At 44.0% G+C, this 25033-nt stretch overlaps 1 protein-coding gene across 2 annotated transcripts in view; it reads left to right on the top strand.

The window, feature by feature from the left end:
* LOC137561076 (chromaffin granule amine transporter-like) overlaps window positions 1–25033 on the top strand; it is a 71507-nt gene that overhangs the window by 32058 nt on the left and 14416 nt on the right. For both annotated transcript variants that reach the window (XM_068272315.1, XM_068272314.1), the window contains exons 8-13: window positions 1621–1664; window positions 1742–1802; window positions 5174–5269; window positions 19162–19240; window positions 19315–19366; window positions 20912–21095. In XM_068272315.1, the coding sequence (XP_068128416.1) occupies window positions 1621–1664; window positions 1742–1802; window positions 5174–5269; window positions 19162–19240; window positions 19315–19366; window positions 20912–21095 (516 nt within the window). The remainder of the gene's footprint in view (window positions 1–1620; window positions 1665–1741; window positions 1803–5173; window positions 5270–19161; window positions 19241–19314; window positions 19367–20911; window positions 21096–25033) is intronic.

A 25033-nucleotide genomic window follows, 5' to 3' on the forward strand; every position in this document is an offset into this window, starting at 1 on the left:
TTACATGCAAATCAGGGCCAGTTTAAGCCACACAGGAGCCGAGGGCAACAGTAATTTGGGCCTTCATGAAAGTCAGCTCCTGGGGCCACCACTCCGCCAGACCATTCCAGGTGTCCTCACCTGACTGCTCCCCGTGGCCCCCATTCGTTAGTCCAGCTGCCTTGAAATCTCTCACTTGTCACGGAGTCGGCATCGGCCTGATCTCCGCCTTCAGCCTAGTTGCCTGCATCTACTCCATCTCCATCTTCTCTATTTACACATAACATGTGGAGGGCATAGAGAAGAGGCAAGTAGCATGGCTGAAGACGGAGATCGGGGCGGAGCAGACACAGAGACCGGGAGAGATTTCAAGGCAGCTTAACTACCGAACATGTGGGGCTGCGGGGAGCAGTTGGAGGAGGCCATTGGGGGGGGGGGGGGGCAGTAGCGCGGGGGACCCCTGGAGCGGTCAGGCCCTGGGGCAATTCCTTTGCCTCAATAGAAGCGCCGGTCCTGATGGAAATTTAATGCAAACTGTAAAGAGCGAGAGCGTGGGAATGGACCATTCAAATTCACTTTCCAGCTGTTTACAATTCACATTAAGTTTGCAAGCAGTGAATTATTATTTTGTTGACCATCTCTCTGCATTAAAAGAGAGAAGCAGAGTGATTGGCCTAAAAGAAGCATTGTTAGCACACATGACTGTATTGTTATTATTCCATTTTATTTATAAAGCGCTAAAATATTACACGTAATACCCATCTATATTGGCTTATTATTATACAGTTGAGATACTTTGATTTCCCAAATATACTCATAAATATGAGTTACTTAGCCCACTAGATACTTAACAATGTCAGATTAAGTCTTAAGAGGAACTTTACCAAAAGATAGTAGTAGGGAAAAACATAAATAAATCCAGATACTGCAAAGTGAGACGTTAAAAAAAATAGGAGATAGATCACAAAATGATTGATACTTGCTGTGTACTTCATTCATGTTATTTGATTCCCCATGAGCGTGCAGGTCAGCATCTTTACTGCTGGCAGGCATGTAAACGGACAGCACCAACTACCCTTATATATAAATGCACCACCTAACAATGTGACAATGTGATAAGCTAAATTTTTTTTGTTTTTTTTTATAAATAAGTATACATTTGCATTAATGTCAATCTTTATGTATGTGGCTATCTCTAAACTTCACCAAGGTCTTCCAACTTAACTACCTTGGTGGAGATAGTTTTGACATGTCCACCAGCCACCTAAACTTGTGGTAATAAAGTATGAGGTCTCGTATGACTATTGAATAGAAGTAGGGATGCAGCATTATGCAAATATATGCAAATGTATGCAGTTTGAAAATGAACCAATCAAATCCTACCTTGGTAAAATTTGATTGGTCCATTTTCAAGCTGCATAAATTTGCATACAAAATTTGCATAATCCTGCATCAACTCCAAATTAATTGCATCTAATTGTCCATACATAAATAGTAGTTCCTATACCTAAACCTCCCTGTATGTTACAAACCTGAGACCTATAACCTGACTTCAAATAATAAGGTATAACCACAGAGGCTTTCTTATAGCTTGTGTGTTATCATTACCCCTGTCTAATCTGTCTCACTCTCTATTTACAGCGCTACAGCTCTTTTTCCTGAAACCTGCAAAATTCTCTCCGGAGGTAAGTGACAATGACATATTAGTAAATGGATTGCACTGATGAATTGCCTTCTAATGCACTGTGCTATATTCCTTTAGAGCATCGCTCCAACCTCATACCTCACACTGCTCAAGGATCCTTACATCTTGGTTGCTGCTGGTAGGTCCTGTTTACTATATCATAATAATAAGTAACCCCCCATCTCCCGTGGTCACACCTACATTAATCTAACTTAAAGGGACACTATGGCGGAAAATTGTAAAATTTAAAATGTGTGCAAACAGACAAATAAGAAGTACTTTTTTCCCCAGAGTAAAATGAGCCATAAATTACTTTTCTCCTATGTTGCTGTCACTTACAGTAGGTAGAAGAAATCTGACAGAAGTGACAGGTTTTGGACTAGTCCATCTCTTCATAGGGGATTCTCAGCAAGGCTTTTATTCTGTATAAAGATATTCCCTAAAAAGGATTTAAACAATGATGCTGGCCAGCTTCCCTGCTCGCTACACAGTTTTTTGGCAGTTGGACAGAGCAACTGCCATTCACTAAGTGCTTTTGAAAATAAATATATCCCTGAGAATCCCATATAAAGAGATGGACTAGTCCAAAACCTGTCACTTCTTTCAGATTTCTACAACCTACTGTAAGTGACAGCAACATAGGAGAAAAGTAATTTATGGCTCATTTTACTCCGGAAAAAACGTACTTCTTATTTGTATATGTTTGCACATATTTTACATTTTATAGTTTTTCACTGTAGTGCCCCTTTAACTTAATTTGCACTTTGAATCTGAAGCCCATTACTACAGATCACCCACCAGGTAGGGGATAAATTATTCATCCAGTGCTGAAAATGTTTATAAAAACAAATGAAACAGAGGCACCAACAAGTATAAAATATATAAAAATTGGTTAAAATAGGAGGTAATAGTGGACTAACCTCCTAACTGATGCCCAAACAGTCAGTATCAGAAAATACTTTTTATTTGTCACTTAACCAGTCCCAGATCTATGGTACGGATATATACGCCCCTGAAGACTTCACTTGCGAATCAGGGGCATATATAGAAGTACTTCTGAGTTTTTGCCAACGCATTCCCATGCATGCACCCGCTTGCATTCCCGGTGCTGTCCCACCAGTCCGGGAACAGTGTATGGGAACATAGAGTATGATACCAAAGCCGATCAAAGTAACAAATGATCACCCGCATCAACGAGATGCCTGTGGTCATTCACAAAGTGAAAGTAAAACACATACACAGTAGACAGGATTAAGTGTGCCGACATATAGTGGTCAAAAAGTAAAAACACATACACATACATTAAAATCCATTAAATAATCCCCCACTAATTAATAACCACTTCCCCCATACCTACCAAAATAAAGCACTTGTACAAAGAAACAAAACAAAAAAAACAAAGTCACAGCAGCTAAGATAAATACTTAGGTACTCAGCTTTTGTAATAGGTAAGTCATGAGGGTATATTACTGTTATTGTTGCAAATAATGGCTTGTAATTATTGATATTGTATAAAAAAACACATAAAATAAAATATTGTCTCCATACAATGTACTAGGGACAAAATGTAAATATTGCAATAACCGGCACAAATGGGCAAATTAGAATGTGTGAGTTATAGCTACAGTAGCACATTTGATGTTAAAACTATAATGGATGAAAACTGAGAAATAATGATTTTTTTTTTTTCAATTTTGTTCTTCTTATACCTTCAAAATGCATATAAAATTAAAAAACTGTTAGCAAAAAGTACAACCCAAACAAAGCCTAGTTTGTGGCAAAAAACATAATATATAGATAATTTTGCTGTGATAAGTAGCGCTAAAGTTATTAGTCAATGATTGGGAGGAGTATTATATGTGAAAATTGCTTTGTTTTTTTAAAGGGATACTGTAGGGGGGTCGGGGGAAAATGAGTTGAACTTACCCGGGGCTTCTAATGATCCCCTGCAGACATACCGTGCCCGCGCAGCCACTCCCCAATGCTCCGGCCCCGCCTCCAGTTCACTTCTGGAATTTCTGACTTTAAAGTCAGAAAACCACTGCGCCTGCGTTGCCATGTCCTCGATCCCGTTGATGTCATCAAGAGCGCACAGCGCAGGCCCCGTATGGTCTGTGTCTGCGCAGACATCAGCGGGAGCAAGGACATGGCAACGCAGGCGCAGTGGTTTTCTGCAGTGGCGTAGCTAAAGAGCTGTGGGCCCCGATGCAAGTTTTACAATGGCCCCCCCCCCCCCCTAGCACTCTATACATAACAATTGATACTGCGCACCAGAACCTGCCAATGGCAACTACAGTGTCAGAGGTGCAAGAAGGGGATGGGGAACCGTCTGTTAATGATTACCACTATTCCAAATATCTATAGAAGTGATTATTATGAGCACAGGACCAATAGAGAGCTAATACTGTAGTTGAGGGAGAGCCCTTCGGGGCCCCTCTGGCCCAAGGGCCCCGATGCGGTCGCAACCTCTGCCACCCCCATTGCTACACCACTGGTTTTCTGACTTTAAAGTCAGTAATTACAGAAGTGAACTGGAGGCGGGGCCGGAGCATCGGTGAGTGGCTGCGCCAACACAGGATGTCTGCGGGGGACCATTAGAAGCCCCGGGTAAGTTCAGCTCATTTTCCCCCGACCCCCCTACAGTATCCCTTTAAGGAGAAAAAACCTGTGATAGGGAAGTGGTTAACAAACTCCAAAATGCAATGCTTTTCATGGGATACAGCCCACTTCCTCAGGGAAAAAGGGAGTATCTGGAGAAGTATCTCAGTGTGCCGTGTGCTTCTGTCACTCTCTGTCACAGCTGAGAGCCCAGCACACTGAGATGCTTTTCCAGATACTGCCTTTTTGTTTGAGGAAGTGGGTTATATCCTGTGAAACACATATCATTTTGGAGTTTCTTAAGTGACCAATAAAAAGTATTTTCTGATGTCGGCTGTTTGGGTCATCAATTAGGAGGTAAGTCCAGTCACCATTACCTCCAATTTTAACCAGTTTTTTTTATACATTTTAACTTGTTGGCGCCTCTGATACATTTGTTTTTGTTGCCTATTATCCACCCTTGGTAGAAGGCAATAGCTGGCAGCTGAATTACATCATACCCCCTGAGTTCACAGCCGCCTGGAGGGGGAATAGTAATTAACGCCGCTGGGACTTTTGCAGGAGCAGAGTGAGCCATTTTTCGGCTTCACCCTGTGCCCACAGGTTTTACATGAATGCATTTTACTATAGAGAGTGACTTCTCAACCCAAGCGGGATCTAACATATCTTGTACCTTTTGGTACACTAATATACTACACTATGTTGGGCACTGGTTGTTTCCTCCTTTGTTTTGCATGAAACTGTTTATAGGTTTCCAGAAACCTTTTCAATATCGCTATTTGCTAACTTATAATGTTATCGACCTTTTACACTATTGCTACAATCATGTAAAGACTACCGATGGATAAAATGTTACAAATACTGCCAAAAAGAACTGAAACGGCTCACAAACGGCTGTGCTTCTTTCCACAGGGGCTCTCTGCATTGCAAACATGGCTATTGGAGTTTTGGAACCCACCCTACCAATATGGATGATGGAAACAATGTGCTCTCCCAGCTGGCAATTAGGTATGTCAGTCAATAAAACATCACATGGTACCTGAAGTTACATATAACATGGGCCCTTATCCAATTCATTTTTTCACCTAAGTTTTCTCCTAAGTGATATTTTTACACCTTATCAATAAAATGCATTTTAATCCACCAGTAAACAAGAATATATAATAATAATTTTGATAGTACTTTTTTCACCTATTTTTGGTAATTTTTCAGAAGATGAAAAACAGGAGAAAAGTGAATTGAATAAGTGTAACCATTTGTATGTAAAGTCCTAATCCTACTTAGAAATAGGCCTCAATTCACTAAGCTGATCTCCTGTCTTTAATAATGTTTCTAGAGGCATGCTGTATTCAGGAAACATTTTACCTCAGGCAAACCTAAAGTTAACTCTTCTGTCTTTAAGTTAACTCTTCAATCCTTAAAATAACTCCAGAGTTAAAGACAGGCTGTTTATTAACTGCGTGTGAAAATAACTACAGAGGAGGTAACTTAAGGAATGAAGAGATAAGATAACTCTCACTGGCCTCAATTCACTAAACTTATCTCCTGTCTTTAATAACTCTTCTAGAGTTGTTACCATGGTGATAAGGCATGTAGTATTCAGGAAACCTTTTACCTGAGGCAAGCCTAAAGTTAACTCTTCTGTCTTTAAATTAACTCTCCAATCCTTAAAATAACTCCAGAGTTAAAGACAAGCTGTTAATTAGCTGCATGTGAAAATAACTACAGAGGAGGTAAATTAACTACAGAGGAGGTAAGTTAACTACAGAGGAGGTAAATTAACTACAGGAGAGGTAACTTAAGGAATGAAGAGGTAAGATAACTCTCTCACGTGTGGAGGTAAGTTTTCTCTTGCCTTATTATCTCTAGCATGATCTTAGTGAATTGAGGCCACTGTGTGGAGGTAAGTTTTATCTTGCCTTATTATCTCCAGCATGATCTTAGTGAATTGAGGCCATAGTTTCCTTTCTTTTTCTCTCACTGTTTGTTTCTCTGCAGTCGGACTGTAGTGTAACTGTCCATATTAAGGCATTTGAGGTTGTAAACTCTTGTGCTACTGAGAAAAAAATAACAGTGTAGGGAACAGATAACAAGTTCATAATAACACTAAAGCTAAGTTCATACTGAATATTACCTATTCGAAAACAGGGACAAATGGGACAAAAGGGAGAGCAAGGATTTTATTCCAAAACAACATAAAAGGGACAGTTGGGAACTAAATTTCTTAAATGAAATCTGAAGTGAGAGGCATATGCAGGCTGCCATAGTTATTTCCTTTTAAACAATACTGTTTGCCTGGCAGTCCTGCTGATCTTTCTGGCATCAGTAGAGTCTGAATCACCCACCTAAAACAAGCTTGCAGCCAATCCAGTCAGACTTCTGTCAGAAACATTTGATCTGCATGCTTGTTCAGGGTCTAAGGCTAAAACTATTAGAGACGGAGGATCAGCAGGAGAGCAAGGCAATTGGTATTGTTTAACCACTTAAGGACTGCAGTCATAAAACCCCTTAAGGACCAGAGCCTTTTTTTCCATTCGGACCACTGCAGCTTTCACGGTTTATTGCTCAGTCATACAACCTACCACCTAAATGAATTTTACCTCCTTTTCTTGTCACTAATACAGCTTTCTTTCGGTGCTATTTGATTGCTGCTGCGAGTTTTACTTTTTATTATATTCATCAAAAAAGACATGAATTTTGTCAAAAAAATGACTTTTTTAACTTTCTGTGCTGACATTTTTCAAATAAAGTAAAATTTCCTATACATTTGAGCGCGAAAGTTATTCTGCTACATGTCTTTGATAAAAAAAAAAACATTCAGTGTATATTTATTGGATTGGGTAAAAGTTATAGCGTTTACAAACTATGGTGCCAAAAGTGAATTTTCCTATTTTCAAGCATCTCTGACTTTTCTGCGCACCTGTCAGGTTTCATGAGGGGCTAAAATTCCAGGATAGTACAAATCCCCCCCAAATGACCCCATTTTGGAAAGAAGACATCCCAAAGTATTCAGTGAGAGGCATGGTGAGTTCATAGAAGATTTTATTTTTTGTCACAAGTTAGCGGAAAATGACACTTTGTAACAAAAAAAAAAAAAAAAAAAAGTTTCCATTTCTTCTAACTTGCGACAAAAAAAAAATGAAATCTGCCACGGACTCACTATGCTACTCTCTGAATACCTTGAAGTGACTACTTTCCAAAATGGGGTCATTTGTGGGGTGTGTTCACTGTCCTGGCATTTTGGGGGGTGCCTAATTGTAAGCACCCCTGTAAAGCCTAAAGATGCTCATTGGACTTTGGGCCCCTTAGCGCAGTTAGGCTGCAAAAAAGTGCCACACATGTGGTATTGCCGTACTCAGGAGAAGTAGTATAATGTGTTTTGGGGTGTATTTTTACACATACCCATGCTGGGTGGGAGAAATATCTCCGTAAATGACAATTGTTTTATTTTTTTTACACACAATTGTCAATTTATAGAGATATTTCTCCCACTCAGCATGGGTATGTGGAAAAATACACCCCAAAACACATTATACTACTTCTCCTGAGTACGGCGATACCACATGTGTGGCACTTTTTTGCACCCTAACTGCGCTAAGGGGCCCAAAGTCCAATGAGTACCTTTAGGATTTCACAGGTCATTTTGAGAAATTTCGTTTCAAGACTGCTCCTCACGGTTTAGGGCCCCTAAAATGCCAGGACAGTATAGGAATCCCACAAATTACCCCATTTTAGAAAGAAGACACCCCAAGGTATTCCATTAGGAGGATGGTGAGTTCATAGAAGATTTTTTTTTTTTGTCACAAGTTAGCGGAAATTGATTTGAATTGTTTTTTTTCACAAAGTGTCATTTTCTGCTAACTTGTGACAAAAATAAAATCTTCTATGAACTCACCATACTCCTAACGGAATACCTTGGGGTGTCTTCTTTCTAAAATGGGGTCATTTGTGGGGTTCCTATACTGCCCTGGCATTTTAGGGGCCCTAAACCGTGAGGAGTAGTCTTGAAACCAAATGTCGCAAAATGACCTGTGAAATCCTAAAGGTACTCATTGGACTTTGGGCCCCTTAGCGCACTTAGGGTGCAAAAAAGTGCCACACATGTGGTACCGCCGTACTCAGGAGAAGTAGTATAATGTGTTTTGGGGTGTATTTTTACACATACAGATGCTAGGTGGGAGAAATATCTCTGTAAATGACAATTATTTGATTTTTTTTACACACAATTGTCCATTTACAGAGAGATTTCTCCCACCCAGCATGGGTATGTATAAAAATACACCTCAAAACACATTATACTACTTCTTCTGAGTACGGCGATACCACATGTGTGACACTTTTTTGCAACCTAGGTGCGCTAAGGGGCCTAACGTCCTATTCACAGGTCATTTTGAGGCATTTGGATTCTAGACTACTCCTCACGGTTTAGGGCCCCTAAAATGCCAGGGCAGTATAGGAACCTCACAAGTGACCCCATTTTAGAAAGAAGACACCCCAAGGTATTCCGTTAGGGGTATGGTGAGTTCATAGAAGATTTTTTTTTTGTCACAAGTTAGCGGAAAATGACACTTTGTGAAAAAAAAAACAATACATATCAATTTCCGCTAACTTGTGACAAAAAATAAAATCTTCTATGAACTCACCATACTCCTAACGGAATACCTTGGGGTGTCTTCTTTCTAGAATGGGGTCATTTGTGGGGTTCCAATACTGCCCTGGCATTTTAGGGGCCCTAAACCGTGAGGAGTAGTCTTGAACCCAAATGTCTCAAAATGACCTGTGAAATCCTAAAGGTACTCATTGGACTTTGGGCCCCTTAGCACAGTTAGGCTGCAAAAAAGTGTCACACGTGGTATCGCCGTACTCAGAAGAAGTAGTATAATGTGTTTTGTGGTGTATTTTTACATATAACCATGCTGGGTGGGAGAAATATCTCTGTAAATGACACATTTTTGATTTTTTTTACACACAATTGTCCATTTACAGAGAGATTTCTCCCACCCAGCATGGGTATGTGTAAAAATACACCACAAAACACATTATACTACTTCTCCTGAGTATGGCGATACTACATGTGTGACACTTTTTTGCAGCCTAGGTGCGCTAAGGGGCCCAACGTCCTATTCACAGGTCATTTTGAGGCATTTGTTTTCTAGACTACTCCCTACGGTTTAGGGCCCCTAAAATGCCAGGGCAGTATAGGAACCCCACAAGTGACCCCATTTTAGAAAGACGACACCCCAAGGTATTCCGTTAGGGGTATGGTGAGTTCATAGAAGATTTTATTTTTTGTCACAAGTTAGTGAAAAATGACACTTTGTGAAAAAAACAATAAAAATCCAATTTCCGCTAACTTTCGACAAAAAATAAAATCTTCTATGAACTCATCATACACCTAACAGAATACCTTGGGGTGTCTTCTTTCTAAAATGGGGTCACTTGTGGGGTTCCTATACTGCCCTGGCATTTTACGGGCCCAAAACTGTGAGTAGTCTGGAAACCAAATTTCTCAAAATGACTGTTCAGGGGTATAAGCATCTGCAAATTTTGATGACAGGTGGTCTATGAGGGGGCAAATTTTGTGGAAACGGTCATAAGCAGGGTGGCCTCTTAGATGACAGGATGAATTGGGCCTGATCTGATGGATAGGAGTGCTAGGGGGGTGACAGGAGGTGATTGATGGGTGTCTCAGGGGGCGGTTAGAGGGGAAAATAGATGCAATCAATGCACTGGGGAGGTGATCGGAAGGGGGTCTGAGGGGGATCTGAGGGTTTGGCCGAGTGATCAGGGCCCACACGGGGCAAATTAGGGCCTGATCTGATGGGTAGGTGTGCTAGGGGGTGACAGGAGGTGATTTATGGGTGTCTCAAGGTGTGATTAGAGGGGGGAAATAGATGCAAGCAATGCACTAGCGAGGTGATCAGGGCTGGGGTCTGAGGGCGTTCTGAGGTGTGGGCGGGTGATTGGGTGGCCGCAAGGGGCAGATTAGGGTCTAATCTGATGGGTAACAGTGACAGGTGGTGATAGGGGGTGATTGATGGGTAATTAGTGGGTGTTTAGAGGAGAGAAGAGATGTAAACACTGCACTTGGGAGGTGATCTGATGTCGGATCTGCGGGCGATCTATTGGTGTGGGTGGGTGATCAGATTGCCCGCAAGGGGCAGGTTAGGGGCTGATTGATGGGTGGCAGTGACAGGGGGTGATTGATGGGTGGCAGTGACAGGGGGTGATTGATGGGTGATTGACAGGTGATCAGTGGGTTATTACAGGGAATAACAGATGTAAATATTGCACTGGCGAATTGATAAGGGGGGGGTCTGAGGGCAATCTGAGCGTGTGGGCGGGTGATTGGGTGCCCGCAAGGGGCAGATTAGGGTCTAATCTGATGGGTAACAGTGACAGGTGGTGATAGGGGGTGATTGATGGGTAATTAGTGGGTGTTTAGAGGAGAGAATAGATGTAAACGATGGATTTGGGAGGTGATCTGATGTCGGATCTGCGGGCGATCTATTGGTGTGGGTGGGTGATCAGATTGCCCGCAAGGGGCAGGTTAGGGGCTGATTGATGGGTGGCAGTGACAGGGGGTGATTGATGGGTGGCAGTGACAGGGGGTGATTGACAGGTGATCAGTGGGTTAGTACAGGGAAGAACGGATGTAAATAATGCACTGGCGAATCGATAAGGGGGGGGGTTGAGGGCAATCTGAGCGTGTGGGCGGGCGATTGGGTGCCCGCAAGGGTCTAATCTGATGGGTAACAGTGACAGGTGGTGATAGGGGGTGATTGATGGGTGATTGATGGGTAATTAGTGGGTGTTTAGAGGAGAGAATAGATGTAAACGATGGATTTGGGAGGTGATCTGATGTCGGATCTGCGGGCGATTTATTGGTGTGGGTGGGTGATCAGATTGCCCGCAAGGGGCAGGTTAGGGGCTGATTGATGGGTGGCAGTGACAGGGGGTGATTGATGGGTGGCAGTGACAGGGGGTGATTGACAGGTGATCAGTGGGTTATTACAGGGAAGAACGGATGTAAATAATGCACTGGCGAATCGATAAGGGGGGGGGGGGTTGAGGGCAATCTGAGCGTGTGGGCGGGCGATTGGGTGCCCGCAAGGGTCTAATCTGATGGGTAACAGTGACAGGTGGTGATAGGGGGTGATTGATGGGTGATTGATGGGTAATTAGTGGGTGTTTAGAGGAGAGAATAGATGTAAACGATGGATTTGGGAGGTGATCTGATGTCGGATCTGCGGGCGATCTATTGGTGTGGGTGGGTGATCAGATTGCCCGCAAGGGGCAGGTTAGGGGCTGATTGATGGGTGGCAGTGACAGGGGGTGATTGACGGGTGATTGATGGGTGATTGACGGGTGATTGACAGGTGATCAGGGGGGATAGATGCATACAGTACACAGGGGGGGGAGGGTCTGGGGGGGTCTGGGGAGAATCTGAGGGGTGGGGGGGTGATCAGGAGGGAGCAGGGGGCAGTTTAGGGACTAAAAAAAAAAATAGCGTTGACAGATAGTGACAGGGAGTGATGGATGGGTGATTAGGGGGGTGATTGTGTGCAAATGGTGGTCTGGGGGGTGGGCAGGGGGGGGTCTGAGGGGTACTGTGGGCGATCAGGGGGCAGGGGGGGGCAGATCAGTGTGTTTGGGTGCAGACTAGGGTGGCTGCAGCCTGCCCTGGTGGTCCCTCGGACACTGGGACCACCAGGGCAGGAGGCAGCCTGTATAATACACTTTGTAAACATTACAAAGCGTATTATACGCTTCCTATCCGGGGATCGTCGGGTTAACAACCCGCCGGCGCTTCCGATTGGCCGGCGGGTTGACGTCGCGGGTGGGCGGAGCCTATTGCCGGTGGATGCGCGCGCATCCCAGCGCGCGATCCCCGGCCAGAGAGTGCCCCAGGACCTGACGCCAATCTGCGTTACGTGGTCCTGGGGCTGCCACTTTGCCGCCGCCAATATGAAGTAGGCGGTCGGCAAGTGGTTAAATAGAAATACATATGGCAGCCTCCATATCCCTCTCACTTCAGATTCCCTTTAAAGAGGGAATTTTACTGAATGTGACTTAAAGTGGGTCCGAGGTGAACTTTTACACATTGCATAATTGTGTTCCTTTCCTATTGTTTATAGGGCATTCCTGAAGCCAAATATTTTTTTGTTTTTGTTTTAATACTTTAATTCCCTATAAATTAAATAAACCACGCCCACAGGTTTTCAGAGAGCCTTGGCAGTAGCAAGGGCTCATGGGAGCTCAGTCTGGGCAGGAGGAGGAGGAGGTATTACTAGCCATTGATTTCAGAGGCAGAGGGGAGGAGGGAGGAGGGGGGATTAGGTTTTTTTCACAGGCTTAGTGATCAAGATACAGATAAGCCTGCCTCTGTGTAATGTTTACAAACAACATGGCTGCTGTCATTGTATCACAGGAAAAAATAATCATTTTCTATTAAAGCTGTTTGCAGCTAGATTTGCTGTGTAAACTATCTAAACTTTAGATAAAATATATAGACAAGTTACTTGTTATAGTTTTTCATCTCAGATCCGCTTTAATGATTAAAATTGCTTATATTTCAAAGTTTTCCCATTATAAAATCTTTCTCAAATTTGGCGGAGCAGGGGAGTCTAGCGATCTCTTCACTACTGACAGGTGCATCACTGTGGAATGTTTGCTTGTTGTTTGTTCCCAAGTGAACAGAAAGGACACTTATGCTGCATACACACTTGAGATAAAAGTCTTTGGAAAAGGCAAGATCACAGACCAGTTTTACCCCATTCCATGTAGTATGAGAGCATACTCTACACAGTCTATTCTATGGAGCTGCACTCCCCATCAGATAAAATCTTTGCAAGATGCTGCACACACAGAAGCCCGTACACATTCAAAAGATCATTATCTGCAAAAGATCCATTCCTGCAATATGCATTCATAGTCTATGAGATTTGCAGATCATCATACACACCTCGTTTAACAGGCAATCATCTGCAGATCATCTGCAGATCAGATCCACCAGGATGGATTTTCAGATCTGCAGATGATTGCGAGATATGCAGATGAAGTCTGTTAAACAAGGTGTGTATGAGGATCTGCAGATCTCATAGACTATGAATGCATTTTGCAGGAATGGATCTTTTGCAGAAAGAGATCTTTTGCAGATAATGATCTTTTGAATGTGTACAGGCATCTTTGTGTGCAGCATCTTGCAAAGATTTTATCTGATGGGAAGTGCAGCTCCATAGAATAGACTGTGTAGAGTATGGCTCTCATACTACATGGCATGGGGTAAAATTGGTCTGTGACCTTGCCTTTTCCAAAGACTTTTATCTCAAGTGTGTATGCAGCATTAGTCTTCTAGAATGCTCTGGGGCAGAATAAACAGCCTGGGATAAACATCACTGGGAGGGTGAGGTTACATACAGCTGTATAACTATACCCAGAGTAGACAAAAAAATTAGACATACTCTAATAAAGAGTTGGTCCACCTTTAGCTCTGATTACAGTTGGGTCAGATTGGATGGTGGAATTTTCAAGCTTTGAAGTGATCTTTCGACTTTGTCCCACAAATGTTCAATAGGATTGAGGTCAGGGGACTGAGCTGGCCATGGAAGCAGGTTCAACTCTAATTGATTATCCTCAAACCAATTTGAGACCGATTGAGCATGGTGGCAAGGGCATACAACAGGCGTCTTTTCCTATTTTTTCTGTTACCAAAGGCACTCTTAATGGTCTCCTGCTGCTAAAGCCCATCCTTTGCAAAGTCCATCTTGTTGTGCATTGGGATATGCTATGTAATGCACCTGCATTGAACTCAGCTGTAATTTGTCATGTTGTTGCCCTTCTGTTGCTGCGGACCATGCATGCTAATCGCCTATTACCTCTCTCGTTCACCAGCCTTTTCTAATCAGAATAGTCCTTATTACTTGAATTTTTTTCTCAACCGCCACTCTCTAAACACCTGAGATACTGTTGGGCGAGAAAATCCTAAGGGCCCTTTTACACTTAATCAGTTGCTCTCAGTTAAAACAAAAAAAACTGATTTTCAAAGTAATGCCCATGTTTTTCCCATGGCACCTTTCACACTTAACGCGTTTTTACTGAAATCTTCTTCACAATACACTGCTATGGAAAAAACGTGTACCAATGCGTACTAACTCATACTAATGCACACTAACACATACCAACTGATTACGTGTAAAAGGGGCCTTAGAGTCATCATTTCAGAGATGCTAGCACCAGCTCTTCTTGCACCGACAATCATCCCTCGTTCAAAGTCACTTACATTTTTCGTCTTACCTATTTTGGCATTAACTTCCATGAAAACAGTTGTCCGAAGCTGAGCGTTATATAAGCAACTCTGCATTGTTATGGCGCTCTACATGACAGTTGAGCTGGGTTATTTTCAAATAAGGAGTCTCTCTAATTTTTGGGCCAATCAGTGTATAGGAGGTGTTTCTGATGCTGAAATCAGAAGACTTAAAGGACTTACGAGGCCTAAATCTAAAAAAAAAGTTAAAAAAGTTAAGTACCTGCATCTCTTTCAAACACACGGACGCCATCCGCACCCTCCGAGTCGTTTCGCCAGGTCCCCGTCGCTCAATAGCCCCCCCGGCCGGTCACGACCGCACGCCCGGGTCGGGCTGTTCTGCCTCTGCCAATATGGCCGCCGGAGCTGGCCGCGGCTGCGCAGACCGCACAGCCGCGAGTGCGGCTGCGCAGCTCTAGGGCCAACCCCCCGATCCACGCTACTGTAGCGTGGATCGGGGGGTTGGCCTTAGAGCTGCGCAGCCGCACAGCCGCGGCCAGCTCCGGCGGCCATATTGGTAGAGGCAGGACAGCCCGACCCGGCCTTGCAGTCGTGACCAGCCGGGGGGGCTATTGAGCGGCGGACCTGGCGGAACAAACTCGGAGGGCGCGGATGTCGTCCTCCGTGTGTTTGAAAGAGATGCAGGTACTTAACTTTTTTAACTTTTTTTTTTTAGATTTAGGCCTCGTAAGTCCTTTAAAGGGACTCAGAGCTGTTAAATTAAAAAGATTCCTCCAGCCACATCCGCTCTGATCGCTCCCACACCGCCGTCCTGCGCCGCCCGCAGATTCAGAAACCGGGTCCCGTCACTGACGCCAGTTGCGGCCAGCTACACAGGAGAAGTACGCTCTTTGCATATCTCTCCAGCAGCTGTTGGAGAGATACGTAGAGGGCTCACTTCTCTTACGCCAGACTGGCTCCGACTGACGGAGGTGCGGGGACCCGGTTCCTGAATCTGCAGGCAGCGGAGGACGTCGGTCTGGGAGCGATAAGAGCGGATGTGGCTGGAGGAAGCCCCAGGTATGTATAAAATCTTTTTAATTAAACAGCTCTGGTACTCTTTAAGGTAAAATTGGGTATCCTGATTCCTGAATAATGTATTACATTCTACTACATGTCAGTGCGGTGCTTCATTAATATTAATAATACTGTCATTTGTTAAACAGAGTGTGTATTCCTCCAGTTACTATAATGCTTTGAGGAACACATTTATACAATCTAAGCATCAGACTTGGGACATGCTGGCGTCCCTTAGGGAGTGTCCTAAACATAAAATAGCATTGTTTTCCAATAGTGCTTAGCACAGTCTGATGCCATTGCTGTAGCACACTCAACTTCCATCTGGTATTTTTGCAGCTGATGACGCTGCTGTCTACGTGGTATTTTTGCAGCTGATGACGCTGCTGTCTACGTGGCAGTCTCACCCTGCAGACTGTTCCATGGGGCAGCGAGTGGCTGCACAGCGTCACATTAACATCCTCCTGGAAATCAAACCACTTAATCAACATCCATTCTGGAGAATCTCATTATGGGAACATTAACCACTTAAAAGAGAACCTTCCTCAGGGTGAGCCTGAAATAAAAAACATGACACAACCCCAGACTGATTCGTAAGGGGATTATACGTTTAACTATTTCCCCACTGTAGAGGACTCACAAAACCACAAGGTATATTAATGAGCAAATGTTAAAAACGGGAGTAATGCTAGGACAATTTTGTAATGGTAAGTATTGCAGCTACCCAGGGCCAGCGCTTCCATAGAGGCAAAGGGGGCAGAGCCTGTAGGGGTCCCCCAAGGTGTGTCCTTGGTGTCTCCCCCTCTCCTCCAGCTATGGTGACCCCATACATGCCTGCAGGGAACGAGGAAGAGAGGTGCTGGGGAGAGAAGTCCGGAGTGTAGAGCATGGTGCTGCCTCCTGTGTCCTGCCTGTATTAGGTAAGAGTAGACTCCAATGTGTTTACACTCTGCATTTGTAAGGGAAAGGAAGAGTGGAATAATGGGGTCTTCAACCCAAAAATGCTTTTGGGTATACAGGGGGATGTGAAAGTTTGGGCAACGTTGTTAATCGGCATGATTTTCCTGTATAAATCGTTGGTTGATACGATAAAAAAATGTCAGTTAAATATATCATATAGGAGTCACACACAGTGATATTTGAGAAGTGAAATTAAGTTTATTGCATTTACAGAAAGTGTGCAATAATTGTTTAAATAAAATTAGGCAGGTGCATACATTTTTTCATTTTATTGATTCCAAAACCTTAGAACTAATTATTGGAACTCAAATTGGCTTGGTAAGCTCAGTGACCCCTGACCTACATACACAGGTGAATCCAATTATGAGAAAGAGTATTTAAGGGGGTCAATTGTAAGTTTCCCTCCTCTTTTAAATTTCTCTGAAAAGTAGCAACATGGGGGTCTCAAAACAACTCTCAAATGACCTGAAGACAAAGATTGTTCACCATCATGGTTTAGGGGAAGGATACAGAAAGTTGTCTCAGAGATTTCAGCAGTCTGTTTCCACAGTTAGGAACATATTGAGGAAATGGAAGACTCAAGTTCAAGTTAAGGCTCTAAGTGGTAGACCAAGAAAAAGCTTGGATAAACAGAAGCGATGAATGATGAGAACAGTCAGAGTCAACCCACAGACCAGCACCAAAGACCTACAACATCATCTTGCTGCAGATGGAGTCATTGTGCATCGTTCAACCATTTGCCGCACTTAACACAAGGAGATGCTGTATGCAGAGGAAGCCTTTTTCTCCGCACACAGCACAAACAGAGCAGCTTGAAGTATGCTAAAGCACATTTGGACAAACAAGCTTCATTTTGGAATAAGGTGCTGTGGACTGATGAAACTAAAATTGAGGTATTTGGGCATAACACGGGGCGTTATGCATGGAGGAAAAACAATACAGCATTTCAAGAAGAACACCTGCTACCTACAGTAAAGTATGGTGGTGGTCCCATTATGATTTGGGGCTGTGTAGCCAGTGCAGAGACTGGGAAACTTGTCAAAGTTGACGGACCCATGGATTCCACTCAGTATCAGCAGATTCTGGAGACCATTGTCCAGTAATCAGTGACAAAGCTGAAGCTGCGCCGGGTCTGGATCTTTCAACAAGAGAACGACCCTAAACACTGCTCAAAATCCACTAAAGCATTCATGCAGAGGAACAAGTACAACGTTCTGCAATGTACATATCAGTCCCCAGACCTGAATATAATTGAAAACTGTGGTGTGAATTAACCTCCTTAGCGGTAACCCCGTGTGTGACACGGGGTAAGCCGCCGGAGGGTGCCGCTCAGGCCCTGCTGGGCCGATTTAAATAATTTTTTTTTGCTGCGCCAGCACCCCGATCGCCGCTGCCGCGCGCCCGATCGCCGCTATCCGGTGCGGCGCGCCCCCCCCCCCCCCAGACCCCGTGCGCTGCCTGGCCAATCAGTGCCAGGCAGCGCCGAGGGTTGGATCCGGAGTCCCAATGACGTCCCGACGTCGCTGATGTCATCCCGCCCCGTCGCCATGGCGACGGGGGAAGCCCTCCAGGAAATCCCGTTCTTTGAAGCGGGCGGGGGGATGCCCTGGGCTCGCTACATGATTTCAAAAAAAATTTTTTTTTAAAAACTGCTGCGCTGCCCCCTGGCGGTATTTTTCATACCGCCAAGGGGGTTAAAAAGAGCTGTCCATGCTCGGAAGCCATCAAACCTGAATGAACTAGAGATGTTTTGTAAAGAGGAATGGTCCAAAATACCTTCAACCAGAATCCAGACTCTCATTGGAACCATACAGGAAGTATTTGGAGGGGGTTATTTCTTCAAAAAGAGGATCTACTGAATATTGATTTTGTTTCTTTTTTGTAGTGCCCAAATTTACGCACCTGCCTAATTTTGTTTAAACAATTATTGCTTTCTGTAAATCCAATAAACTTTTCAAATAATACTGTGTGCGTCTCCTATGTGATACATTTAACTGACATTTTTTATTATAACAACAAACGATTTATACAGGAAAATCATGACAATTAACAACTTTGCCCAAACTTTCGCATCCCACTGTATATGATAGACACCTAATGATTTTGTGTGGCTGGGAGTGTGGTGGGATGGGTCCTGGGAGTTGGCTCGAGGGTGGTGGGGGAAGCGTTGCTAAGGGGGGGGGGGGGCAAAGTTACTTTTGCCCTTGGGACACCATTGAAGCTAAAACCGTCCCTGCTGCTACCTATATATAAAGATGTGATGAGGAACTTGTGCTGCATCGCACCCCGTCACAAGAATAGATTTGTCCCCCAAAACGTGGCAAAGGTGGAAATTCCCGCTCGTGTCTGTAGGGTTACAGGGCTTGTGATTGCTAGAAAACAAAAGTCAGTCATGCTCAGGGGCAGGACCAGAATTCTGGAAAGGCCACACAGGCCTGGGTCTTGGGCAGCTGCTTTCCAAGGGGTGGCACCACATGGAGGAGAGGCTACAAAGTATAAAATACATGGAAGAGGTGAGCTGCTTCCATTACATCACTGTAAACTATATGATTTTTTTTATGAGGATCTTACTGCCATCTATCATGTTTTGCTAAGTAGTACATTGACTTTTGTCTAGGTCTAGCTTTCTTGCCTGCCAGTGTTTCCTATCTGCTGTGCACTAACCTGTTTGGGACGTTGTCACACAAAATGGGGAGGTGAGTCTGACTCTGTTCTGTATGCCCAATATTTACGTACAACACACAGTGACCTTTCACTTTCTTTCCTCCAGATGGCTGTGTACCCTTGTTGGAATGATCATAGTGGGAGTTAGCCTTCTTTGTGTGAGTACATGTGGTACAGAACAATACACAACATGTAATGGTGATATACAGTAACATACAAAAAATAAATTAAATGTATTAATTCAAAAGGTATGCAAAATTGATTATTCAACTTATTACTCATTATTCAACTTTCTTGCACTGTAAAAACATCCACTGTGACCAACCAATTATGAAATAATTTGAAAGAAAATTGATTGAGATTTATAAATAAAAATTTCAATTTTTCCATTGATCATTTTAATGAATATAAAAAACATGAACATTGATGGATTTGGTGGAACTGTAAGTGGCCATATTTCACATCATTTTCCTGAAGCTTATTATGATATTAATGGAAACCAGAGACATTTTAAAATAAAAGTGTTATACTGTACATACCTGGGGCTTCCTCCAGCCCCATGCGCACGGTTCGCTCCCACGCCGCTATCCTCAGCCTTCTCTATTGTCGGTAACTTCCTCCAGTCGCGGCAAGTCTGCGCAAGAGAAGTGCGCCTCTACGTATCTCTCCAGCAGACGCTGGAGAGATACGTAGAAGGCATCCTTCTCTTGCGGGAACGAAAAAAAAAAAAACACCACCTGGGGGATACATACCTCAGGAGGGGAAAGCCTCTAGATCCTAATAAAGCTTCCCCTGTCCTCTTCACCCTCCAGGATCCAGCGCTGGAAGCCCCGAAATACAGCCGATAAGCCTTTTAGCTGTGGTGCAGGCACAGTAGCACCTGCAATATTTACCTTCCTGGCTCCAGCACAGATGCAGCAGCGGCTTTCCGATGCTGTCCGGCGGAAATAGCTGAGCCCGATCATGTCCGCCTGCACTGGAGTCGGAAAGGTGAATATTCACCTCGCCGTTGTTCTGGGATCCCGGCAGGGCCGGGCCGAGGCAGAGGCGACAGAGGCTCCAGCCTCAGGGCGCAGTGTAGGAGGGGGAGCACAATTCACTCAGCTATCATTTTCTTATTGTGTTTGAAGCAGAAAGAAATGAGAAAAGGGGATACATGGCAGTGACTGCAAGCCAGATAACTAGAGATTAAGATGTCGGAAGCCCTGGGGCACCACTTACTCTAATAGCAATTAGTGTGTGATGGCTGGGGTGGGAGGGATGGAGGGGCGCACTTTGGTGTCTCAGCCTTGGGTGCTGGAGGACCTTGACACGGCTCTGGATCCCGGCCCTGATGATGATCCCGATCATTAGGATTCAGAGGCTTCGCCTTCCCGAGAAAAGTATCCCCCGGGGTGTTTTTTTTTTCTTTTGTTACAGATTCTCTTTAAAGTTGCCACAGTACATTTTTACCTCATTCAGAGGATTCTCTTATAGCAATCACCAATTCTGAGAATCTTAGCTATCTCCTCCTGTTTTAGAATCATTTTAGAAGGAAATTGGATCTTCTTAAAATGCCTGAGACTGTTCTACATGATTTCAAGAAACCTCCTAAGATTTTTCTCCCAGACACTACTGATAAATTTGCCACATTGGTGTTTGAACTTCATCCATATGATATACTGGACTCCTCCACAATCTCACATGCTTCTGTTTTCTCTTAGGTTCCACTTGCACGTAACATATTTGGCCTCATTGGTCCCAATGCTGGGATTGGCGTTGCCCTTGGAATGGTGGATGCCTCTATCATGCCTATTATGGGGCTGCTAGTAGACCTCCGACACACCTCTGTCTATGGTGGGATATATGCCATTTCTGACATTGCTTTGTGCATGGGCTATGCGGTGGGTGAGTACATTTAATACTAATACAAGGTGTATTATTATTATTATTTAATATTTACAGTAGAGTTTCAGTTATCCGGCACGAACGGGGGATCGGCTGACTCCGGATAAGTGTGTTTTCTGGTTGCTTGAGACTCAGTGTTAAAAATAGGCCTAGCTGATACAGTACTATACCCCCACTCTATTAACAGTACATACCATGAACTCTGTATTAAATGTTAAAATACAGTAAATGAAAGTATATTAACCTTGGGGAGCCATAGAACTCAGGCTTTAAGCACAACAGAGCCCACAAACAGCCTAAGAATTTGATCTTCGCCATTGTGAGTACTGCCGGCGATCTGTGCTGGCTGGTTGGCTGAGACTGCTGGTTAGTTGAGTTCTGGATAACCAGGACTCTACAATATATAGTGCCAACATCTTCCACTGTGCTTTACAGAGTATATATACAGTGGGTTGCAAAAGTATTCAGCCCCCTTGAAGTTTTCCACATTTTGTCATATTACTGCCACAAACATGAATCAATTTTATTGGAATTCCACATGAAAGACCAACACAAAGTGGTGTACACATGAGAAGTGGAACGAAAATCATACATGATTCCAAACATTTTTTACAAATAAATAACTGCAAAGTGGTGTGTGCATAATTATTCGACCCCCTTTGATCTGAGTGCAGTCAGTTGCCTATAGACATTGCCTGATGAGTGCTAATGACTAAATAGAGTGCACCTGTGTGTAATGTAATGTCAGTACAAATACAGCTGCTCTGTGAGGGCCTCAGAGGTTGTCTAAGAGAATATTGGGAGCAACAACACCGTGAAGTCCAAAGAACACAAAAGACAGGTCAGGGATCGAGTTATTGAGAAATTTAAAGCAGGCTTAGGCTACAAAAAGATTTCCAAAGCCTTGAACATCCCACGGAGCACTGTTCAAGCGATCATTCAGAAATGGAAGGAGTATGGCACAACTGTAAACCTACTAAAATAAGGCCATCCACCTAAACTCACAGGCCGAACAAGGAGAGCGCTGATCAGAAATGCAGTCAAGAGGCCCATGGTGACTCTGGACGAGCTGCAGAGATCTACAGCTCAGGTGGGAGACTCTGTCCATAGGACAACTATTAGTCATGCACTGTACAAAGTTGGCCTTTATGGAAGAGTGGCAAGAAGAAAGGCATTGTTAACAGAAAGCATAAGAAGTCCCGTTTGCAGTTTGCCACAAGCCATGTGGGGGACACAGCAACCATGTGGAAGAAGGTGCTCTGGTCAGATGAGACCAAAATGGAACTTTTTGGCCAAAATGCAAAACGCTATGTGTGGCGGAAAACTAACACTGCACATCACTCAGAACACACCATCCCCACTGTCAAATATGGTGGTGGCAGCATCATGCTCGGGGGGTGCATCTCTTCAGCACGGACAGGGAAGCTGGTCAGAGTTGATGGGAAGATGGATGGAGCCAAATACAGGGCAAACTTGGAAGAAAACCTCTTGGAGACTGCAAAAGACTTGAGACTGGAGCAAAGGTTCACCTTCCAGCAGGACAATGACCCTAAACATAAAGCCAGGGCAACAATGGAATGGTTTAAAACAAAACATATCTATATGTTAGAATGGCCCAGTCAAAGTCCAGATCTAAATCCAATCGAGAATCTGTGGCAAGATCTGAAAACTGCCTTTCACAAACGCTGTCCATCTAATCTGACTGAGCTGGAGCTGTTTTGCAAAGAAGAATAGGCAAGGATTTCAGTCTCTAGATGTACAAAGCTGGTAGAGACATACCCTAAAAGACTGGCAGCTGTAATTGCAGCAAAAGGTGGTTCTACAAAATATTCACTCAGGGGGCTGAATAATTACGCACACCCCACTTTGCAGTTATTTGTAAAAAATGTTTGGAATGATGTATGATTTTCGATCCACTTCTCACGTGTACAACACTTTGTGTTGGTCTTTCACATGGAATTACAATAAAATTGATGCATGTTTGTGGCAGTAATGTGACAAAATGTGGAAAACTTCAAGGGGGCCGAATACTTTTGCAACCCACTGTAGTAATGTCAAGTCCAACATCGGTAAGGACACCAATTGTAGATTCTGAAGTATTTTATTCTTCACATCATAAGCCAACACATTAATTGACAATTGTCTCAGGGCCACAGGGGGAGGGGGTGTCCCCTTCATCAGAAAGTGCAGACAGTATTGTCTGCACTTTCTGATGAAAGGGACCCCCTGTGGCCCCGAAACAATTGTCAATTAATGTGTTGGCTTATGATGTGAAGAATAAAATACTTCAGAATCCACAATTGGTATCCTTACCGATGTTGGACTTTGTTACTACGTTTTGGGTGTGGCTTGACACCCAGGTTATGCACCCACTTATTCAAACGGTAAGGTGTGCCACTCCAGACCTACTACCTTACTGATATATATAAAGGGCACAGGTTTTATGTCTGATTAAACACATCAAAGGTACTCCTATTCCCTGAGTCTAAGGCGTGGTGCCTATTGTGTAGAATGCAAAGGACTTCTGGGTGGATCCGACACCCCCCGTCTCAGTAATGTACACGTTGTACTCTGTCTCTTTGACTTGGATGAGCTTTGGTGCAATATGCTATCCTAATGCATTGCACCACAGTGCAGAGGATCATTAGCCAGGTGCGTCTGACGTCACTGGATGCGGAAACGCTTGCCGGCCGGCTGGGATACCTAAGCTTTAGCAGACACGCTGCGGTGGGGGAACGGGACGCCGACCCCACCAAATGGGAGTGAAACCCCTGGGCTCATTAGCCCGATAGGCGATTTAACAACATTCACTATGTAAGAGTGCTGGATAGCGCAGGTTGATTGCTGTTGATTTTATTGAGTTGCGCTATGAGCGATTTTATTGTTCTCTTTTTACATGGATACTGGATTAAACTTTTGTGACTACTTTTGATGAAGAGCTTGGTTTATTTGACAACAAACGCTAGACCCACCTGGATCTGAGGTGGATGCTATCTGGTGAGCGGTTAATATTGCGGGAGAGTTTATGCCTGGATACACCGTGTGTATTACGAGTGCATCACCTTCCACCTGGGGTGTTTGTTTATAAACTTATCCTGCAGTAATCCACTATGTATAGTATGTTTGAATTCTGCAGATTGTGAAGGCTGTTAGAAGAGGAGCGCTGTCATCTATCATTTTATTTGTGACTTTCTTGGACTTGCGATAGTGAAAATTCTTAGCCACTTAATATCAGGACTGTGATAGCAGGGGGGCAGGCGCAGTTTGTTGATCCACTGCTGGTTACAGTTTTGAGACTCTATCTGGTCAAGCACTGTTCTATTTGGCTTACGGATGAGGACATATAACTAACTGACTGGTGGGTTGTGGTAATAACTGATGGACTGTCGCTGTGCATATGTGGGGCTTGTGGTAATCACTGATGGACTGCTGCTGTGCATGTGCTGCAGTTGTGGCTTGTGGTAATCACTGTTGGACTGACGCTGTGCATGTGCTGCAGTGTGGCTTGTGGTAATTACTGATGGACTGCTGCTGTGCATGTGCTGCAGTTGTGGCTTGTGGTAATCACTGATGGACTGCTGCTGTGCATGTGCTGCAGTGTGGCTTGTGGTAATCACTGAAGGACTGCCGCTGTGCATGTGCTGCAGTGTGGCTTGTGGTAATCACTGATGGACTGTTGCTGTGCATGTGCTGCAGTGTGGCTTGTGGTAATCACTGATGGACTGACGCTGTGCATGTGCTGCAGATGTGGCTTGTGGTAATTACTGATGGACTGCCGCTGTGCATGTGCTGCAGTTGTGGCTTGTGGTAATCACTGTTGGACTGACGCTGTGCATGTGCTGCAGTGTGGCTTGTGGTAATTACTGATGGACTGCCGCTGTGCATGTGCTGCAGTTGTGGCTTGTGGTAATCACTGATGGACTGCTTCTGTGCATGTG

Source organism: Hyperolius riggenbachi, chromosome 3 (genome assembly GCF_040937935.1).
Source record: "Hyperolius riggenbachi isolate aHypRig1 chromosome 3, aHypRig1.pri, whole genome shotgun sequence".
Classification (NCBI taxonomy): Eukaryota; Metazoa; Chordata; class Amphibia; order Anura; family Hyperoliidae; genus Hyperolius; species Hyperolius riggenbachi.